The sequence below is a fragment of the Scomber japonicus genome, chromosome 6 (assembly GCF_027409825.1).
Source record: "Scomber japonicus isolate fScoJap1 chromosome 6, fScoJap1.pri, whole genome shotgun sequence".
In the NCBI taxonomy this organism is placed as follows: Eukaryota; Metazoa; Chordata; class Actinopteri; order Scombriformes; family Scombridae; genus Scomber; species Scomber japonicus.
The window spans coordinates 1875482-1896548 of record NC_070583.1 but is presented as its reverse complement, the minus strand read 5'-3'; the positions used below and the strand labels follow the sequence as shown (position 1 = coordinate 1896548).

General features: G+C 38.8%; 2 protein-coding genes across 4 annotated transcripts in view; one reads left to right on the top strand and one right to left on the bottom strand.

The window, feature by feature from the left end:
* LOC128360612 (vascular endothelial zinc finger 1-like) overlaps positions 1-261 on the bottom strand; it is a 33381-nt gene extending 33120 nt beyond the window's left edge. For all 3 annotated transcript variants that reach the window (XM_053321078.1, XM_053321079.1, XM_053321080.1), the window contains exon 1: positions 189-261. In XM_053321078.1, the coding sequence (XP_053177053.1) occupies positions 189-221 (33 nt within the window). In that variant the 5' untranslated portion in view covers positions 222-261. The remainder of the gene's footprint in view (positions 1-188) is intronic.
* Positions 262-7512: 7251 nt separating this feature from the next.
* On the top strand, positions 7513-8619 carry LOC128360581 (gap junction delta-2 protein-like). The gene has a single exon (XM_053321034.1). It carries the CDS (start codon positions 7513-7515, stop codon positions 8617-8619), a length of 1107 nt encoding a protein of 368 aa, XP_053177009.1.
* The last annotated feature ends 12448 nt before the right edge of the window (positions 8620-21067 follow it).

Genomic DNA, 21067 nt, shown 5'->3' with positions numbered 1-21067 from the left:
TCTCAGGTTCCATAAAGCTGGCTAGCACAGCAGGGCTAGCTAGCAGGCTAAAGCTAACACCTTTGTTTTGCTTGACCAACTCTACTTAATTTCAAAAAGTGAAATAAAAACATTAAACAAACAACATTTACGCAATTTCAAACCCGTCTATGCCGTTAATCAGAATACAGGTGTACTGTACCACTTACTTGGAATAAAAACGTACTCCAGCTCGGTTCCATTGCAACACTTAAGCTAAAATCTGCAGGAAACCTACAAGGAATCTACAACAAAGCAGCTAAACATGGAAGCTACAACTTCCTGTAACCCCGGGGGCTGAGCCCAGTCCAGCGTGCTGTTTTGTACGGCGGCTGGACTTCACAAGCCACCTCATTTAATGTTCTTCCAGTTACAATTGGTTCGAGTTCAAAATAGTTTACTTACAAAATACAGTGACATTCAGATTACTGTGTATGATAAAGAAAAACGACAAATTCTCACATTTGTGAGACAGAATGTTTAATTGTCATTTTTGCTTTAACAAGGATTGAAATAATTATCAAAATCAAATTATCAATGCCAAATAATTTTCTGTCAAATTGATTAATCAACTAAGCCTTGCAGCTGTACAGTGGTCTTTTCTAAAGAAACTACCACACAAAGTAGCATAGGCTATCAGTCCATCTGCAGTTTTGTATAAACAAAGTAATTTTGCGGTCTTGTGTGTTTCTTTCCACATAACTATTTAATGTGAGACTAGGGAAACTGTCACTGTCACCATTGTAAAACCCTGTATCAGCATCCTAACATGCTCCCAATGACAATATTAGTATGTTTATCTTTAGTATTATAACATTTAGTATGTTTACCATTTTAACTAAGGTAAGCATTTGCAAAATACTGAATTTACCACACTAAACTCAAAGTTGTTGATGTCTGTCAGTTTTCATAGATCATAGAAAGCCCTGGACAAATGTAAATCTTGATTTGATGATAGTACTAGATTAAAGGTCAGGGAATCAAAGTTGTCACACCTCATGCTTCCCAAGTAGGGACTGTTAATGGCTGTACCAAATTTCACAACAATCTGTGGGTTGCCTGGACCTTCGTTTTAGGTGACCTTTTTCATCTATGTAATATTGCAAAAATCAGGAACATCAAAAAGATGCAAAGAAAGTATTCCACATATTTGGTACTTCTAGGCTGGACTGTTGCAATTCCTTATTATCAGGCTTCCCAAAAGTCTCTGAAGAGTCTCCAGCTGGTCCATAACGAAACTGCATGTATACTGGCAAAAACACTGTCTCTTAAGTTTCCATGATTTTTAAGTTTCGATAATTTTTAAAACTTTTAGATTTGCTTGTTTTGTGTATAAAAGTCTCCATGGTCTTGCTCCACCACCGCTGAATGAATTCATAAGTAAGAGGACTCTGGGTATGAGCACCAGGGCTTGTGATAGAGGAGACTGTGAGATTCCCCACAGGCGCACCACGTATGCGAGGAACGTGTTGTCTGTTGTGGGGATCACCAAGTCACTGGAATTTAGAGCCCTTGAACATCTGTATACAATTTCATGATAAATCACCCTATAGTTGTCAAAACATTTCACTATAGACTATAAAAATCATGCTCATGTTAGTGTGAGAGGAAAAATCAAAGGATCAACAAAGTCAGACAGATACATTTTTGGGGACTAGGGATGTCTAAACAGCATTTAACGACAAATATTATTAAATTATAAGACCATAAATCAACAGTTGTAGTCAAGGCAGATGGCTCAATATTTTCATTGTGATATTCAATTATTATTCTTCATATCTAGATGACCTGTGTTGTTTACTGGTGTCTTAACTTGTTGAACCCAAATCAGCCTTTTACGAAGTGACAATTGAATCCCAGCGCAGAGCAAACTGCAAGGTTTGTCACTGGTGCACCATTTCTAGACCAGTATCCTCTGCATTAGTTTGTGAGTTCAGGGGATGCAGATGTTTTGAAGCAGGTCCTGGTTAAGATTCTAAACATTTCTAGTGCAGTAATCATTAACTGACAAAACTGACAAAGCCCAGTCTTTCTGGTCATGGACTGGATTCCTGGGCATTTCTGCAACCTATTTGCAACCTAACAGTGACTGTGTGCAGAGGACATTCTTCATATATTTTGGTTGACTCTATGTTGTGATCAACAGCACATGTTTCTTGAAAACACTTGGAAGAAACTGAAAGCATTTTTACTTCATCTGAGCCACTGTATGTGGATTGGATGGAGAGCAACACGTGCTACCCAGCTAATACCTGCTGTCTTTACCCTTTGCTCTGATGTCTTTAACTTGTACTTCTCACACTTGCTAAATACAGAACCTATTCATAAACCTCCAGCGTCCCCTTTCCAGCTTGTTCCATATGCTTTTTGTTTGACTGTTCCCGGCTTTTCAGAAAAGGAACCCCCTCATTGTTTTTTGAAATCTTTGTTACACTGTACATTGCCTGCCTTTGTAGCCACACACACAATAACAGTTTCAGATAGAGTGACTCAATATGTGTTGTCAGCCTATTCTCCCTTACCAAGCTCAACAGGATTCATTTCATCAATCCTTTGAAATTAAAAATAGCCATGCAAATTGCATGGCAAAGGCTGTGCTGTAAGGATTTTTTCTGGAAAGCTCAAGGTTACATTAAGGTGAGTTCAAATTGCTTTCTCTTACTCGTCATTTTTATTTACTTTCTCCCCCAAGTCTATATTCTACAATAGCTATGTATTTATAGGAATAAGATAGATTGACACAGAAGACAAGGATGTCAGTAATTTTTCTAAGACTTTGTAAACCAAAACACTTGATGAAGTAAAGATGATGTAAAGACAATGATGTAAAGTTATACATAGCAAAATGTAAGGCAGATACCAATATTTTTCATATAAATTTCCATTAGTTTTCACTCGATTTTTTCCCACACCAGATTTAATTCCTGGCAAAGTGAAGAAAACTATTAGACATCAGGGAGTACAGATAACCGTTTGGTGAAATGAAATCCAACACAATTTTGCAAAAAAGTTTGTATTTTTTAGGAACTGTCATGCTTTAAAAATAAATTAAATGAGTTACAATAACATGACATGACATGGGGGAAAAAATTACAATCTGTTTTTCATGTTTTATCTGCGGGGGTGGGTGGTTGCTTGGACTTGATTCATGATATATGATTCCAATATTATCAAAATCTGATCATCTGCAGAAGTGCAGACACGTTCAATCATTTTCTGTCATTGTTTTATACTTAGTTACTTCAGTGGTTGGGTGGAACTTGGTTTGGTTTCTGGCTGTATAAACATACTCACCACTGCTCAATATGGCTTCTGTGTCCAGTAATGGAAGAGAAATGAGAAAAACAATACATACATTATAGTGTAAAACTTCTGTATCACTTTATGGTGTTAGTGATAATTACATCAGTGATCATTTTGTTTTACTGACTAACCTCAATATAACTCAAATTGAGGACACACCTGTGCATATGACAGTCAGATCATAAACCTTTATAACACTGGCCTAGTTGGGTTTCTAAAAACAAGAATAAGAGCTTATCCAGGTTACTGAAACCAGTATGTTTACATGCACAAACACATCAATGGTATACTCCAAAAACGGAATTATAGTACAATGCATGTAAACACACCCGTTTCACAAGACACGCTGATTAAATATGTCTTTGTCAGTTTTATGAAAAAACATATGGTTACTCTATGCTATTTTCATTTTCAAACTGTGGGGCAAATCCCCTCCTGGTCAATCATGTGACTGAAGTTCTGCACTTTTGTCATATGATGACCACTGAATCAGCGATATGGCAACTCCATTCCTTGATAAGGGCCATTAGATGCAGTTTGACAGTCTATTAAGAACTTGTTAGAAGACATTGAGATATTATTTAGTCAAACTATTGTTCCCAAGGTCAAGAACGAATAATACCCTGGAAACCAAAGTTAAATAATACTCATTTGGTGTTACATGCTTTCTAAGAATATTGTAATTATTATTTATTGTGTAATGCCTGATAGTACAGTCATGGCCAAAAATATTGGTACAGCTGCACTTAACACTATGGTAGGAGACCGCTGCTGACACAAAGGCATAAAACAGCCTGACTGGAGTTTTCCAAAACTTCTACAACAAAGCCAAAATCCTCCTGGGAGAACATACTGTGGACAGATGAGACCAAAATAGAGCTTTTTGGTAAAGTAAGTCATGGTACTCTTTACAGAAAATGAAATGAGGCCTTCAAAGAAAAGACCACCGTCCCTTAGGTCAAACATGGTGGAGGTTAACAGATGTTTTGGGGTTACTTTGCTACTTCTGGCACCGGATGCCTTAATTGTGTGAATGGCATCATGAAATCTGATGAGCACTAAAGAAAGCAGCATCTCTACCAGAGGTCATACATCTTCTAGCAGAACAATGACCCAAAACACAAATCAAATAGCACTCAGAAATGGTTAAAGAGAAAGTGCTGGAGACTTCTGAAATGCTTGATTGATTTCAGTTATTTTTTTAACAGGGTGTGCTACCAAATATTAAGCTGAGGGTGGCAATGATTATGTCCCGTCCATTTTTGAGTTATATTTGTAATTTTAAACGGATTGACTGTTTCTCTGTGTTTTTGTGTTGTTCCAATGCAAACAAAAGAACACCAAAGCATTTACAATTGCAATAATTTGGGTTACCAATATTTTTGTCCATGTCTGTATGTAGTGCTGTTGTATTAAGTGTCATGTACGGAAGCGTATTGCTGCCACACCAGAAAAAAAAAAACGGATCAGTATTACGTTATAACGTGATAGTTTCTTGTTATAACGTAAAACTTTTGACGTTATAACATGATAGTTTCTTGTTATAATGTAAAGCTTTTCACGTTATAACATGATAGTTTCTTGTTATAATGTAAAGCTTTTCACGTTATAACATGATAGCTTCTTGTTATAACATGAAACATTTCACGTTATAACATGATAGTTTCTTGTTATAACATAAAACGTTTATAACGAAGTTATGTGATAAATTGGTCTCAGGCGGAGGTGGACCCCGGATAATCAGGTTGTGAACTGGCACTTGGCCTTTTGCAGTGAACCGGCATCACTATTAGGGCTGTGTGATTGCCTCTAAATTTGTTCTTGTTATAATGACGTTATTTTTAATGTTTTGCATTACACGAATGCAAAAGTGAGTGACACCGCTGCGCTGACAAGCCGGAGACGTGTTGCTCCTCCTCACTTCAAGTCGCTGTCATTAACTTTTAACCTGCAACACTGTAGGAATTTATGAAAGCCCTTGTTTGAACATTTCAATAGTTACACATTAAAACAATATTTATTTGCAATTACTCTATTGTGAACGACCCCGACGCATGAGCAAATGGGCTGTGTCGGTTCGGATCAAAGAGATGCGCCCTGTCACTGTCAGCACAGGGCTGGCTACCCTGCACTGAGAGAAGAGAAGAGAGAAAGTGGATTGTAGGTCTGTTTGTAAACGGGGCTTCTCTAACAGTCATGTATTTCAATCAGAAACATCTCTAAATGCACAAAAATTGCCTTGATAAACAGCAAATCGCCTGGCAATCCTCCAATCGCCAATATACGATTTGATCGCAGATCGTCCCAGACCTAATCACCATGGCCCAAAACACGGATACCCCACTGTTGAGATTTCTACAAAATCGCACAATATCATCCACTGCATTCAATAAAAGCAGAATCTTGCCATGTCTCAACCCAAGCATGAAGTAGGACTTGATTAAATCATGTAAATGAGCCATATTCCTCAATTAATCTGTTCTCCACACAGCATTTCCTCATTCCCACAACGTGAAACATTTATGTTATCGTGTTATAACATGAAAAGTTTTATGTTATAACAAGAAACTATCACGTTATACTGATCCGTTTTTTTTTCCTGGCGTGGCAGAAATACGCTGCCGTAGTCATGGTTATATATAGGATTTTCTATATTTTTCTCATTGTCAAAAAATCTCATCCACAGGGCCAAACCAACAATACACTGATCTACTTAAAAGTACTGTGTGTGTATCCGAAATCTGAAAACACTTCTTCCTCTGTTCCATAGACACTGTTGTCCAAAAACTATTAAGACCATATCAGTGAGTCACATCATTGCACTGTGTGACATGTTCCTTCATTCTCGGAGACAGTGGTTACTATAGTTTGTTCACAAATGGCTCCATAGATAGATAGATAGATAGATAGATAGATAGATAGATGGATTTGATTTGTCATTCAGATTATATACTATACAGTGAGTGAGATTCCGTTGCAATGGCTCAAAAATAGTGCAAAATATAAAAATAAAAAAACTATGTATAAGAAAACAAAAATGTATTGAAGAGGCCAGGACATAGTGTCTGTTATCTGCACCCCCAGGAACATGGTGCTGTAGACTACCTCCACTTCACTGTTGTTGATGAGGAGGCCCAACTCTGTGTCACTGTGCCAATTCCTCTCAAAGTTGACAATGATCTCCTGCGTTTTTTCAACATTCAGGGCCAGGTTGTTTGTGTTGCACCAGTCTACCAGTTGGTTCACCTCCTCTGTAGGCCAGGTCATTGTCGTACCAGATGAGGCCCACTACCGTTGTATCGCATACTTCATAATGTGATTAATAGTGGAACTAGCGCAGCAGCTATAAGACAGTAACATATAGGGAAAGAGGTTACTACGTGGACATGGATCCGTTCACAGAGCTTTGCCAGCTTGTTGTGCAACCTCTTGACACTGTGTTATTTCTAAAAATAACTGTTCAAAGTCAAGAGGTTGTGCTGGACAGTATTGGTCTATGGCACAGAGGAATGAAATATATTAGACTTGGATTACACACACAACACTTGTTGAATGAATTGTTGGTTTGGCTCCAAACATAAGATTTGTTGACAATAAGAAATATAGAAAATAGCCAGTGTGATGTAGCATAGCTTAAGTGACAAGGAAGGTGGTAGGCAGGCAGACTCAGGCTGTTGTTTGAATGAGTAAAAACTGATTTATTCACAACAAAAACGTGTGTCCAAAAATGAAAAGACACAAACAATCAAAAATAAACTAAGTTTATGTTACTGTTTTACTTTGACCAAAAGTTTGCTGAATGTAAATTGTAACAAAATATAATGCAAAACAAACAAACCTGGGATAGTATGTATCTGCATATGATTAATGGTAAACTAATAGTTGAAACAAATAAGCATAGTCACATTTATAAATTAACTGGTGTTGATGGTGAAAGAAAAAGGTGGCAAATGATGGGTTTCACCCACTTTGTCACAGCCAACTTTAAAATGATGAAGTAAAATAACAAACTAGATTTCTCTTATATTCAGGTTAGCTATGAAATACAAAGTAAATGATGGACATCATCAGGCTTGGTTTAAGTCGCATGTGGGGCATTATTTTTGCCACGTATTGTTTAACACGTTTTGGGCCATAGATTTGTTAATAATACTAATCATGATGATCTCTTACTTTCTATAAGGTTAAACCATGGGCGACTGGTCCATACTTGGTCGCTTTCTGTCTGAGGTACAGAACCATTCTACAGTGATAGGCAAGATCTGGCTCACCATGCTGCTCCTTTTTCGTATTCTGCTGGTAGCCTTGGTGGGTGACGCCGTCTACATTGATGAGCAGTCTAAGTTCATCTGTAACACCCAGCAGCCTGGATGCAACAACGTGTGTTATGACACCTTCGCTCCTGTTTCACATCTGCGGTTCTGGGTTTTCCAAATTGTGCTCGTCTCCACCCCATCCATTTTTTATATAGTTTTTGTTCTGCATAAGATTGCTAAAAATGAGAAGTTGGATGGTCACAGTGCACAGGTAATGGCCCAGAGGCCTCCCAAACAGAGCTGTAGGCAGATGACAAAGGATGGCATGGAGGCCCTGAGGGTAGGCATGCCCACCTACTGTCCTCATTACAGGGAGGTATGGGATGTGAAGGAGAGGGAAGAAACAGAACAAAGCTTTCTGGAGGAGGATTATGGCAAACTAGGTGAGGACCCCACCCAGCAGTCTAACCAGGTTCTGCTTATCTACATCCTTCATGTGTTACTACGATCTGTCATGGAGATCACTTTCCTGGTCGGCCAATACTTCTTGTTCGGGTTCGAGGTCCCTCACCTATATCGCTGTGAGACCTATCCTTGCCCTACTCGCACAGACTGCTTTGTTTCACGTGCCACTGAGAAGACCATCTTCCTGAATTTCATGTTCAGCATCAGCCTAGGCTGCTTTGTGCTCAATATTGCAGAGCTTCACTACCTGGGCTGGGTCTACATTTTCCGTGTCCTCTGCTCAGCCTGCTCTACCTGCTGCAGCCAGGAGAGGGGCACTGTCAAACTGTACTCAAAACACAACCCCCTTTTATTGCAACTCAGGCATTCTCTGAGGGGCCAGCTGGTTCTGCAGACTCCCACAGCCATGACTCAGGAGAGGACAGAAGGTCTGCTTACACATGCCCCGGCTATTTCCTTTGAGACAGACTCAACTGTGGAATGTACCTCCAAGAGAAGTCCAGAGAGCAGAGACAAAGTGAAGGTCAAGCTGGCCAACATGGCCAGGCTAGGACGGACAAAGAAGTCTTGGCTATAATGGTGACATTTTTCTTGTATTCGTGAAAACAGGCTGAGACAAAACATACCCTATTCATTAACGCATACACTTTCCGCTACAGAAAGTCAACTTCCTATATTGCAAGCTGTATTCTTTGTATCCAAATTCCATAATATGTAGTAGGTGCTATATACAATTTTTTAGATACTCGTTCTGCAGTTAGTATTTATGAGAACTGTATATTCTTTACTGTTTTGTACTTACAGGAAATAATGCATGGACAACCATAAATTTAATAGAAACCTGGAATGTCAATTACATTTCAAAGACAAAGCAAAATTGAACAAAATTAACTTGAAGTCCCCCTTTACTCAAAATGTGTTTTTCTTCTTTTTCCTTTACTTGGATATTTGAGCTTCTCTGTGCAGAATGATGGATGTACAGATTTTGCTTTGACATTCATTTGCTGATGGTGGAGGTTTCTCTGTACTCACCTTAAAGCTGAGTTTAAAGGGGCCAGTAAACAGGCTTCAGAAACCATCTGATCCTTGTGGATTCAGGTGTTTGCCACGGGGATATGATACTTTTTAAGTTTGCACAAAGCTGTGCTAGATGACTTGTTGCTGTGTTTTGGGACTGTCATAATGTTTTCTCATTTGTTGTACATGAATTATGCATTTACTTCTGATTCCTTGCTGATACTGAAGGCAGAAACATACTTATCCATAAACATGCTTCTAGATTTTATGGAACCCCATTAATGATCTTTTCTGAAATGTTACACTGAATCCATATCTTTTGTGTGGGTTATGGAGCCTGGGAACTTTCACTGTGACCTTATAATTATTTTAGTTGCTCCCACTGCTCAATATGATATAAGAATATCTTCTTTATTTTGCTTTTGTGTTAATTTTCAATTTTCCCACTGAACAATTTTAGTGCCTGTAGTAACTAAAAAGGTTGCAACAGTCTACAAACTGAGCACTAAGAAATTGTGGAGGTGGAGAGAGCAGCTGCTCATTTTGCACATCTAGCCTTTGTCATTAGTTTTGAGACCAGGTTAAAAACAATGCAGTCATGTTAAATGTTCTCCAGTGAATTTGGATGCCTCTTAAAACATGAAACATGAAATGTATTTATTTATATACTGTAAGTTAGAAATGGCCACCTCAGAAAGATAAAACCATTTTCCACTGACTTCAGTCACTCATGTCCTAATAATTGTAATTGAATCTTGACAAACTCTTAGATTAAGTGTGAATAATCCAAAGGGGAGCACTAATTTTCAGAATCATGCCTTTTCAGATTGCATCATCGAGAAGTGCGGTAAAATTGATCTTGACAAGCTGTTTGTGATTTTTAAGTCTTTGTCATAGGTCTGATGGACAGAATATTGTAAATGCATATACAGTTAGGTCCATAAATATTTGGACAGTGACACAGTTTTTGTAATTTTGGCTCTGTACACCACCACAATGGATTTGAAATTAAACAATCAAGATGTGATTGAAGTGCAGACTTTTAGTTTAATTTTAAAGAGACCCAACATTCCCACATGTGCAAGCACTTGGCAACAGTGGCAAGAAAAAACTCAACCGGTTGGGGTTGAGAGGAGAGAGAGGAAGGATAGGAGAGAGAAGCACCTTGCCATGGTAACTCTCCCAGCCCAGGGGCAGAGACATGCACCGGCCCACAGAGCTCCGCCGCAGCCTGCAGACACAGCAGAGGCCCATTGGCTTGTCTGTTTAAAGAATACCTGGCCCAATGGCCCTATGATAGGCTACAAAGACCCAGGAGTCCCACCCACACATGTTCTGCAGCAGGTATGTCAGAGTGAGGCTCCTGCTGTCATGGTGGTGCAGCAGCAGGTTGAGGAAGACTCTCCACCATGTGGAAGTGATGATACAGTCTTAAGCAGGTGTGAGCCTGCCAGCATGGTGTGGATAAACACTCATTACATGTTCAGAACAGTTACTTAACTGTCTATGAACTTTACTTAACATAATAAATAACAAACTCTGCATAGTGTGGTGTGTTACAACTAGGCCTAAATCTAGTTATCTAAAGTATTGGAAAACTATCATATTCATATACTATCCTGATTAATTGATTAGTTGCTTTTATTAACCACTATTTTCATCAAAGGATGCCACATATTTACAAATCTGCAAGCTTACAACTCACATGTTGCAATGTGATGTGGTTTGAGCATGTAGATCTGCTATTTTCACAATTTCAATTTTTGATCATTTCTACCTATAATGACTTCTCCGAAATCAGGTCACCAGAGTTAAAGTGTTTTAAGTGTCAACATGTACCTTTCTTTGTGCCCACAGTCCAATTTGTTCATGATGGACATTGATCTAACAACATAACACATATGTAGCCTATGATACTTGATACAGTCAGTGTTTATGGTTTATTGCTTGTTCAACAGTTTCACATTATACAGTTAAAACTAATTCCAGCCTATTCAAGTCTCCAGAATATAAGGGATATTGTTCATTATACTACTGTTATTAAGGGCGTGTGTATTTAAATGTACATCAACACAAGTTGGCACAGTATCTGCGCACGGATTGTAGTGGGCTGGTCTGGACCAAAAAGTCCAGGGCCGGATTTTTGTCCCAGTCCAGGCCTGGGAGGGTGTCTGCCCCCCGGACCAAATCTGGAAGATGGTTCCACAGGAGAGGAGCCTGATAGCTGAAGGCTCTGCCTCCCATTCTACTTTTAGAGATACTAGGAACCACAAGTAAGCCTACATGCTGGGAGGGCAGTGTTCTAGTAGGTACATAAGGTACTATGACCTCTTTAAGATATGATGGAGCCTGACCATTAAGAGCTTTGAAGGTGAGGAGGAGGATTTTGAATTCTATTCTGAATTTACGGGAAGCCAATGCAGTGAAGCCAAAATGGGAGTAATATGATCTCTCTTTCTAGTTTTTGTCAGAACACGAGCAGCTGCATTCTGGACCAGCTGGAGAGTCTTTAGAGACTTGTTAGGACAGCCTGATAATAATGAATTACAGTAGTCCAGCCTAGAAGTAATAAATTCATGGACTAGTTTTTCAGCATCATTTTGAGACAGGATATGTCTAATTTGTGCAATATTACGCAGAAAGAAGGCAGTCCTTGAAATTTGTTTTATATGGGAATTAAAGGACAAATCCTGATCAAATATAACTCCTAGGTTCCTTACAGTGGTGCTGGAGGCCAAAGTAATGCCATCCAGAGTAGTTATGTCATTTGATAGTGAGTTTCTAAGGTGTTTAGGGCCAAGCACAATAACTTTAGTTTTTTCTGTGTTTAATAACAGGAAGTTGCAGGTCATCCAGGCCTTTATGTCCTTAATGCATGTTTGTAGTAGTGTTAATTGGTTAATTTCATTTGGCTTTATTGATAGATATAATTGGGTATGATCTGTATAACAATGAACATTTATTGAGTGTTTCCGAATAATGTTTCCTAAAGGAAGCATATATAAGGAGAATAGTATTGGTCCAAGCACTGAAGCTTGAGGAGCACCGTGTCTAACTTTTACTTTTTATTAACTTACTTTTTTTTCTCTATCAGATGAATATGATTTAAACCATTTTAATGCTGTTCCTTTAATGCCAATTAAATGTTCAAGTCTCTGCAACAGGATTTGATGATCAATAGTGTCAAAGGCAGCACTAAGATCTAACAGGACGAGGACAGAGAGAAGTCCATTGTCTGATGAAGTTAAAAGTAACTTTTTACTAGTGCGGTCTCTGTGCTATGATGAGCTCTAAATCCAGACTGAAAATCCTCAAATAAACTGTTACTATGTAGAAAGTTACACAGCTGATTAGCAACTGCTTTCTCAAGGATCTTGGAGAGAAAGAGGAGGTTAGATATCGGCCTATAGTTGGCTAGAACCTCTGAATCAAGAGTAGGCTTTTTAAGAAGTGGTTTAATTACAGCTACCTTAAAGGACTGTGGTACATAACCTGTCACCAAAGACAGATTAATCATATCTAACAAGGAAGTGCTAACTTAGGGAAATACTTCCTTGAGCAGCCTAGTTGGTATCAAGTCTAAGAGACAGGTTGATGGTTTGGAAGAAGTAATCATTGAAGTTAATTCTATAAGGTCGACTGGTGAGAAACAGTCTAAATAAGTATTGGGTTTAACAGCGATTTCTAGGTGTTAGAGGATAAATCAGTGCTTGTTGAGGGCAGGAAGTGATTGATTTTGTCCCTAATAGTAAAATTTTATCATTAAAGAAACTCATGCAGTCATCACTACTGAGAGTTAAAGGAATACATGGATCAGTAGTATTGTGGCTCTTTGTCAGTTTAGCCAAAGTACTGGACTATTTTTATTCTCCTCTATTAGTGATGAGTAATAGGCGACCCTGGCATTACGGAGGGCCTTCTTATATGCTTTAAGACTGTTTTGCTAGGCTAAGTGAGATTCTTCTGATTTAGTGGAACGCCATATTCTTTTTAATTTTAAAAGTATGTGTCAGTACTGATGGAATTATTTCTTTAAATTTAGTGACAACAGCATCAGACAGACATCTAGTAAGAACATGTTTGTCTAACGGCATATTGTCGAGTAATAGGAATTCAAACGTTATTAAATAATGGTCTGATAAAGAAGGATTATGAGGGAAAACTATTAAATGTTCACCTTCAATACCATATGTCAGAACAAGGTAGGGGGTGTGGTTATAACAGTGAGTGGGTTCATTCACATTTTGAGAGAAGCCAATTGAATCCAATAATGCAATAAATGCAGTGTTAAGGCTGTCATTATCAACATCCACATGATTGTTAAAGTCACCTACTATGATTACTTTATCAGTACTAAGGACTAAATTTGATAAAAACTATACATATGACATATATGACATATGGGCCAGGAGGACGGTATATTACAACAAATAAAACTGGCTGTAAAGTTTTCCAGGCTGGATGAGAAAGACTGAGAACAAGAATTTCAAATGATTTATAACTAAGTTTAGGTCTGGGGTTGATTATTAAGTCTGAGTTAAAAATGGCTGCAACTCCACCTCCTCGGCCGGTATCTTGAGTAATGTGAGTATTAATATGACTGGGAGGCGTGGATTAATTTAGGCTGGTGTATTCTTCCTGGTGCAGCCAAGTTTCAGTGAGACAGAATAAGTCAATATGATGATCTGATATAATGTCATTGATTAATACACCTTTAGTGTTTAAGAGGCCACATTTAACTCTCTTATTTTTATCCATTACTGAAGTGGTATTAATTTTAATCAGATTTTTGTGAATAGCTCCTCTATTTGAAGCTGAATTAACTGGTTTGGGTGGTCAGGGGACAGACACATATGTAAATATGTAAGACACACTATATGTAATTGGGTGGGTAACTGCTCTAATGGAAGCGCAGAGAAGCGTGTAAGACTGCAGCTCTGTCTCCTAGTCTGGACTCTGGGTTGTCATGGGTTTGGGTCAATAAATTTGGCCATATTTCTAGATATTAGAGCAGCTCCATCGAAAGTGGGATGTATGCCGTCTCTCCTAATCAGACCAGGTCTTTCCCAGAAAGTCAATTGCCAATTTTCAATGAAGCCCACATTATTATCTGGACACCACCTTGACAACCAGCGGTTGAATGACATGCAGCTATACATGTCATCACTAATCAAATTAGGCAGGGGCCCAAAGAAAACTACGTAGTCCAACGTTGTTTTAGCGAATGTACATACCGACTCAACATTAATTTTTGTGACCTTCGATTGGCGTAGTCGGGTGTCATTTCCACCAACATGTATAATAATCTTACTGTATCTACATTTATCCTTATCCAGCAGTTTTAAGTTTGACTCAATGTCGCCCGCTCTGGCCCCAGGAATACATTTAACTATGGTCCCTGGTGTCGCTAATTTCATGTTTCTGACTATGGAGCTGCCAATAATCAGAGTCTGATTCTCAGCAGGTATATAGCTGAGTGGGGACAATCTATGAGAAACATGAAGAGGTTGGTGGTGAACCGTGGGCTTCTGTTTAAGGCTATGCTTCCTTCTAGCAGTCAACCAGCCATCCTGATTTCCCGGCTGCTCGGGAACCACCGAGGGATTAGTGCTAGCTGTGGGTGGACTTGTACCGGCTACAGGGGGCTGGCTAATTACTGGAGCTGACTGGTTTTCCGTGGTGCGGAGCCATGCTTCCAAGTCACTAAGCCTCGCCTCCAAGGCTACAAACAAACTACATTTAGTAGAGGTATCAGTACCGTCAAAGGAGGCAGGGAAGTAGCTAAACATGTGACACACTGAGCAAGACAGAGCAGGAGAGTGAGGAGAGAGAGAAGCCATGGCTAACCATAACCAAGACTACCTGTAGAGCAAAAGCAACAGATGTTAAGTGGTAGGTTGCTAAAAGATCGAAAAAACAAGGGCGCTTTAAAACAAACTACAGACTAGCATGTGCTTATGTGTACAATGGATAAGTATCCACAGGACTAAAGAATATCAAAATTAACAAAGTAGAGAGCAGAAAAAAGAAGACATCATGGGTTTTATAAATTATTAGAGTTTAATTCCTATTCAGCAAACATTATTTTGTCTTTGGTTCATTCTGGGTAATTGTTTTCTTCTCATCTCTTGTATATACAGTTTGAAAGACTGATAAATCAGTGGCTGAAATCTCTATATCATACCTGTCTGCATGTCAGTCTGATTCCAGCATGCCGCTGTGAATCATTGAGATTCTGCTGGGCATCTATGATGTCAAAAGCATTGAGGAGCTCTTTACTGAATCATCGTGGGCAGAGGGCTGAGTTCAAATACTGGTCCAACAGATGGCAGAAGGAGGCTGTGGCAACATTACTAGTATTACTACAAGTTGCTTTTGTGTCTTCTCTGTCAAAGAGTTTGAATAATTTGGGTCCAAAAGGCAAAGCATGTTGTTTGATTTCTTGGATGGATGGATATATGTATGGATACATGTACAGTATGTATGTTTGTATGTATGTATGTATGTATGTGTGTATGGATAGATTTCTCACCCTACACTGGGAACACAATGACATCAACCAGTCAAATGATGTTGCTATCATTGTAAGCAGTGATGTTTTTCCTATAGATATGTATACTGAAAGGAGAAGGTCCACTGGTTAATATTTAATGAATTAATTGATTTGCAGTTAAAGAATTGTTTTCCAGAGATGGGAAGTCACAAATTATTTGTACTTTGTTATTGTACTTAAGTAGATTTTCCAGGTTTCTGTACTTTATTGAAGTATTTATTTTTCTGACGCCTATATTTGAACACAAACTTATGTACTTTCTACTCCTTACATTGTCAAAACAGGTTCCTTTACTTTCAATCTCTGTGACATTATAAAAAGAAGACATGGCATGCATGTAAGCATGTAAACTGATCTTGTTTTTTCTTTTGGTGTGTGTGTTGCTCCGTGTCCCTCCCACTATGCCGCCCTGGGCAGCTGCCCACATCCAATTCTGCTACTAGAATGAAATTCCAACAATGCGTGCAATTTTGTCATAAATAAAACAATGCTCCTGATTATTATCAAATTATGTCTTTGTGTATCAAATGATTCAATAATATTGTGACACTGTTTTTAAATATGTTTTATTTGAAGCAGTCTTTAGTCGTCCTACTTTGAAACAAATGTTTCCCAGAAAACGCGTGAAACTATGCACGTGCGTCAGGTCCGGTGAAAAATTTGATCTTGCAAAAAGGTGGGGCAAAATGGCTCGACAGCACCACCTAGGCACACTTAAAAACGCTCCAGAATGATGTAGAAGTATGGAATTCAATATGCATATATATCATGACCAGACGCACCAAAAACGTACTGGGACCTATACATTTTGTTTCAAAGTTGCGATTTTGGCCATTTCCAGCTTGCATACTTTAACGAACTTCATATTTGACCTTAGTGACTTCAAATTCAGTATCATCTACAGCCCTTGGAAATTAAAAATTATAAAAATTGTGACTTTTTGTCATTGCCCGGGGCAGTACCGGTTCACCCAATACGCATACTACGCACGTTGCGTAGGGCCCCGCAAACTCATAGAGGCCCCGTGGGAAAAAAAAAAAAAAAAAACCTGACGAAGTGACCGTCCGTCGCGCTGCTCGCGCACGTCAGATTGCCAGTGCATGCATGTGCATCAACGGCATCAGCAAGATGAAGCGGAGTTATCCCTGATAAGAGAAAAGAGAAAGTGCATGAAAATGAACAGCAGTCAGGTAACTCTCCTCTCCGGGTGGGAGAGTGGGAGGGACGGGGCTAGTCCGTGTTTGACCTACATAACAGGGCGGTGAGCCCTGGGTGAATAGCGGACGGTCTCCGTGTGCGTCTTGCTAGCTTCTGTAATGTGTTATATTAATCGCTCTGAGTGTAGTTACAACTGCACTTATACAAAATGGAAAGTAATGGATAAATATTTACTAAGATTGAATTTTGTTTGCTTGGATAGCCCACAGGCACATATAGATGCAGATATATTAGTGAATAAATAAAACTTGTTAAATAATAATCTAAATCACCTGCATTTTAAGTATATGAAGGTAAAACAAGTGCAGTCAATTTGATGGAACTGAATTAATAGTAGCCTGATCTATATTTTACAGGTGCTATGCTTAAGTTCCTAACAAGCAACACAGAGTCCAGTCAGTCAGCCAGTGGAGGGACAGAACCAGATAAGACAGGCACAGATGAGCCACCTTCAACCAGCACAGAGCAATCATATGCAGCCGCCTCAGCAAGTACAAGCAGCAGCACAGGTCCAGTACAGTATGGATCTTCCATGTCCCAGGAATGTCTGAGTGGTTTGCCATCATGAGCATCAACCATGATGTGGGGAAGCAAATATCATATGATGACATTATTGATGATTTTGCATCCAGAAAGTGCAGACACTTTTAATGGTGAGTAAATTGTTACACATTTAGTTTGATCTGATTTGGTCTGTATTTATTTTAAATTAGACTAACAGGTGGCGACACTAGTGCAATATGTTTAAAGGGGGGGTGAGTGGAAGCACTGGGTGTCAGGTGCGACTGTTCAGTTAAGAGGGCCCCTTAGCAGAGTTTTGCCTAGGGCCCCATGGAGGTCTGAACCGGCTCTGGCCCGGGGGTTGTAGCCCGGCAGTGAATTGTAGTCTCTGGAGCTTTTCTAAAAAAACTGGACAAAATCATATCCCGATTTTTATGGCAAAACAAAAAAGCGAGAATTAAATACAAGATGCTTCTTGGTAAAAAAGAGAAGGGAGGGTTGAATTTACCTAACTTAAGAAATTATCATTGGGCAGCACAACTCAGAGCCTTAATCATGTGGATCACTAAAGAGAAAGATTCGATATGGGTGGAGATGGAGCAAAATGCATGTCAGAATGTATCATTAGAATCGCTCCCATTTCTGAATGAAAGGGCTTGGAGGGGACTCAGGATGGGCAACGAATGGATCAAGGGAACCATGAAAACTTGGTCAGCAGTACGAAAAAACCTGAAACTGTCGAACTCTGTAAGCAGGGCTCCTAAAATAGCAAAAAAACCCAGATTTTGTACCATCTGTCATGGATTCAGGATTTATCAAATGGGCTGATAAAGGGCTAATATATGTTGACCAAATATTCCAGGGACAAACAATGAAATCATTTACTCAACTTCAAAGAGAATTTAACTTACCATCTCATGACTTTTACAAATTCTTACAGCTAAGGGACTATATACAGAAACATCAGGAATGGGAGAACATTTGTAAAACACCATCTAAACTAGAGGAGACAGTCTGGTCATTCTCAGAGGATAAGTCAAAAAAAGGGGTTATATCGAAAATCTATAAAGCACTACAACATGAATACGAGGATAACAACTTGGATGTTAAAGAAAAATGGGAGCTGGAAGCAAACATAATAATAACAGAAGAAGAATGGGAAGAAACATTTAAAGAGGGACACAAACTAACTAATAGCCCAACATGGAGGGAATTTGATTGGAAAGTGAAGATGCGTTACTTCTATACCCCATTTATTACATCAAAATACAGCCATACAACGGATCTATGCTGGAGGGAGTGTGGAACAGTAGGTGACACCACCCATATATTCTGGGATTGCCCTAAAATACAGGATTTCTGGAAGAACATCCAGAAGGAGATTGAATTGATTTTGGGTATTGAGTTCCCTCTGGAACCAGCACTTTACATTTTGGGTATAATTCCCGATAATATGACGGACAAGAATTTAAAATACCTACTGAGAATCCTGCTACTGATAGCAAAAAAAACAATAACTGTCTCCTGGTTGAAACCACAGCCTCCAAGCATAACAGAATGGAAAAACAGGGTTAGAAATGTGTCTGTTATGGAGAAGATCACAGCAAGACTACAGCTTAAAACAAATTTGTTTGATTCGAGATGGTTATTAATAAGGCAGGCAATGCCTGAACTCTAGTCACCTCCATTTTTATTTTAATTTTATTTTAGTTTTCATTTTATTTATTTTTATTTTATCAATATAGCAGGGTATGTACTGTCTTTCCTTTTTCTTTCCTTACTTTACTTTTACTTTATGGCGTTGTTTTTGTATTAGCCTACTTGTAAAGTGCTACCAATGGAAAGTGTTTTTTTTAAATTTATTTTCTATTTTATTTGATGTCTTCATTATAAAGGACTCATACTAAGGTGGATCAAAGCGAAAGAACGGAATACGGATGTGGACTGGACTGTGGAAGTATGACGTATTAAGTACAAGAACAATGACTGATAATTACACCGATCTGTACGATGAAGGGATAGGGAATGGAAGAGACAATAATATATATATATGTGATACATCTCCCATGTTGTTGAATTTGTGTCTGTATGTATGTTTGCATATGTCAAATAAAAAATAAATTAAAAAAAAAAAGAATAAAGGAGGTGTATGTATTACGTCGACATATTCCAATCATTTGTGGTCTTAGTGTACCATCTAGTGGAGAAAACTTGCATTGATTAAGGATACCTGATAAGGAACAAGTGCCTCAGTGTTCTGTTTCTAGTTCAAGTATATTGACTGTATTAGTATTAGGTTTTTTGGACCACACTCCAAAGCCACCACACTAATGCGATCATCATCTACACACTACAAATGTTAATAACATGTACACCCGCATTTAATAACATCCTTACTTTTTGTCAATCATAAATTCATAAATCAGCACATTTATGTCTGTCACCTCCACATTTATTTACATACAACATCCTTACTCAACACCCTAAACATAACATAGACACATTACACTAAGGCCAATTGCCACAATTTTTCCACAATATTTGGGCTATTTTCATACCAGCTACATAATTAGAAACATGGTTTACATCTCAAAACACACTTTGGGCCTGATTTACTAAGATCCCAAATAAAGGGTACTTAATTGCGTGCACAGTGCAATAGATTGTGCATTTCCTTTGCTTGCGTTTTGCAGGTGATCTACTAAGAATAACTAAATTACCTTCAGGTTTGGTAAATCACAATGCATTTTCTCCTCTCTGTATTTTGCACACTGGGGTTGAAACTCCCCAGATTACATATTCATTATAGCAAACGTTCTTATTCTGCCAAGTGAATCGCTTTTTTGGTGGCCTGAACATACCTGAAAACTCATGAAATTGTGCACACACGTCACATCTGGTGAACAATTTTATAATTTAACGTGATTGGACGTGAGTGTGGTAAGGGGACTTGATAGCGCCCCCAAACGTCGGGTCATGGACCACAAAACTTCGGCGACCTGCATGAAATTTCAATATGTCATAGCTCTCATCAGAACATGGAGAAATTTACAGGATTTTCTGGATTTTTTTTACCCAACAGGAAGTCAACTACGCTGTGTGGCGTGCACCCATTTTAATTTTTCCGACACCGTTTTGAGGACTTTACTATGTTCACAGAGTCATGAAACCGGCCAAGTAGGTTCCAAATCATTTGATACCTTTCATTTGATGCCACATTTGCCCCAAAGTTTGCCCCAACAGCTCAGTAGTGCCCCCTAATGCCTTTTCCCGCTTAGTACGTACTGAGTAACTCCAACACACACCAAATTGGACACATTCGTCACGAATATTGTTTTTTGATATAAGCGCAACCTTTCAAGTGACAAGATGACTCTACAGCGCTCCCTGGAACATTAAAAGTTGAAGCCCCGTCTCCTACATGCACTTACACGAAATTTGGGATTCATATATATCATGAACAGACGCACAAAAAATCCTCTTGGACCCATACCCTAAGTCCAACAGGAAGTCGGCCATGTTGATTCACAGGTGCGATTATTCTGCCTTTTTTGCCATTTCCAGGCCTCGTACTTTAACGAACTCCTCCTACAGATTCGATCTGTATCATCCTCAGACCTTGATGATGCATTCACCTACATTATACCAGGTGGGCGTGGCAGTCGTTTGTTGCTATGAACAAACAACTCCTTATAACTCCTCCATACATTGTTGGATGTTTATACAGGCTGTATGT

Excerpts from the sequence above, each read along its gene's own strand:
- LOC128360581 (XM_053321034.1), top strand. The coding sequence starts at position 7,513 with ATGGGCGACTGGTCCATACTTGGTCGCTTTCTGTCTGAGGTACAGAAC.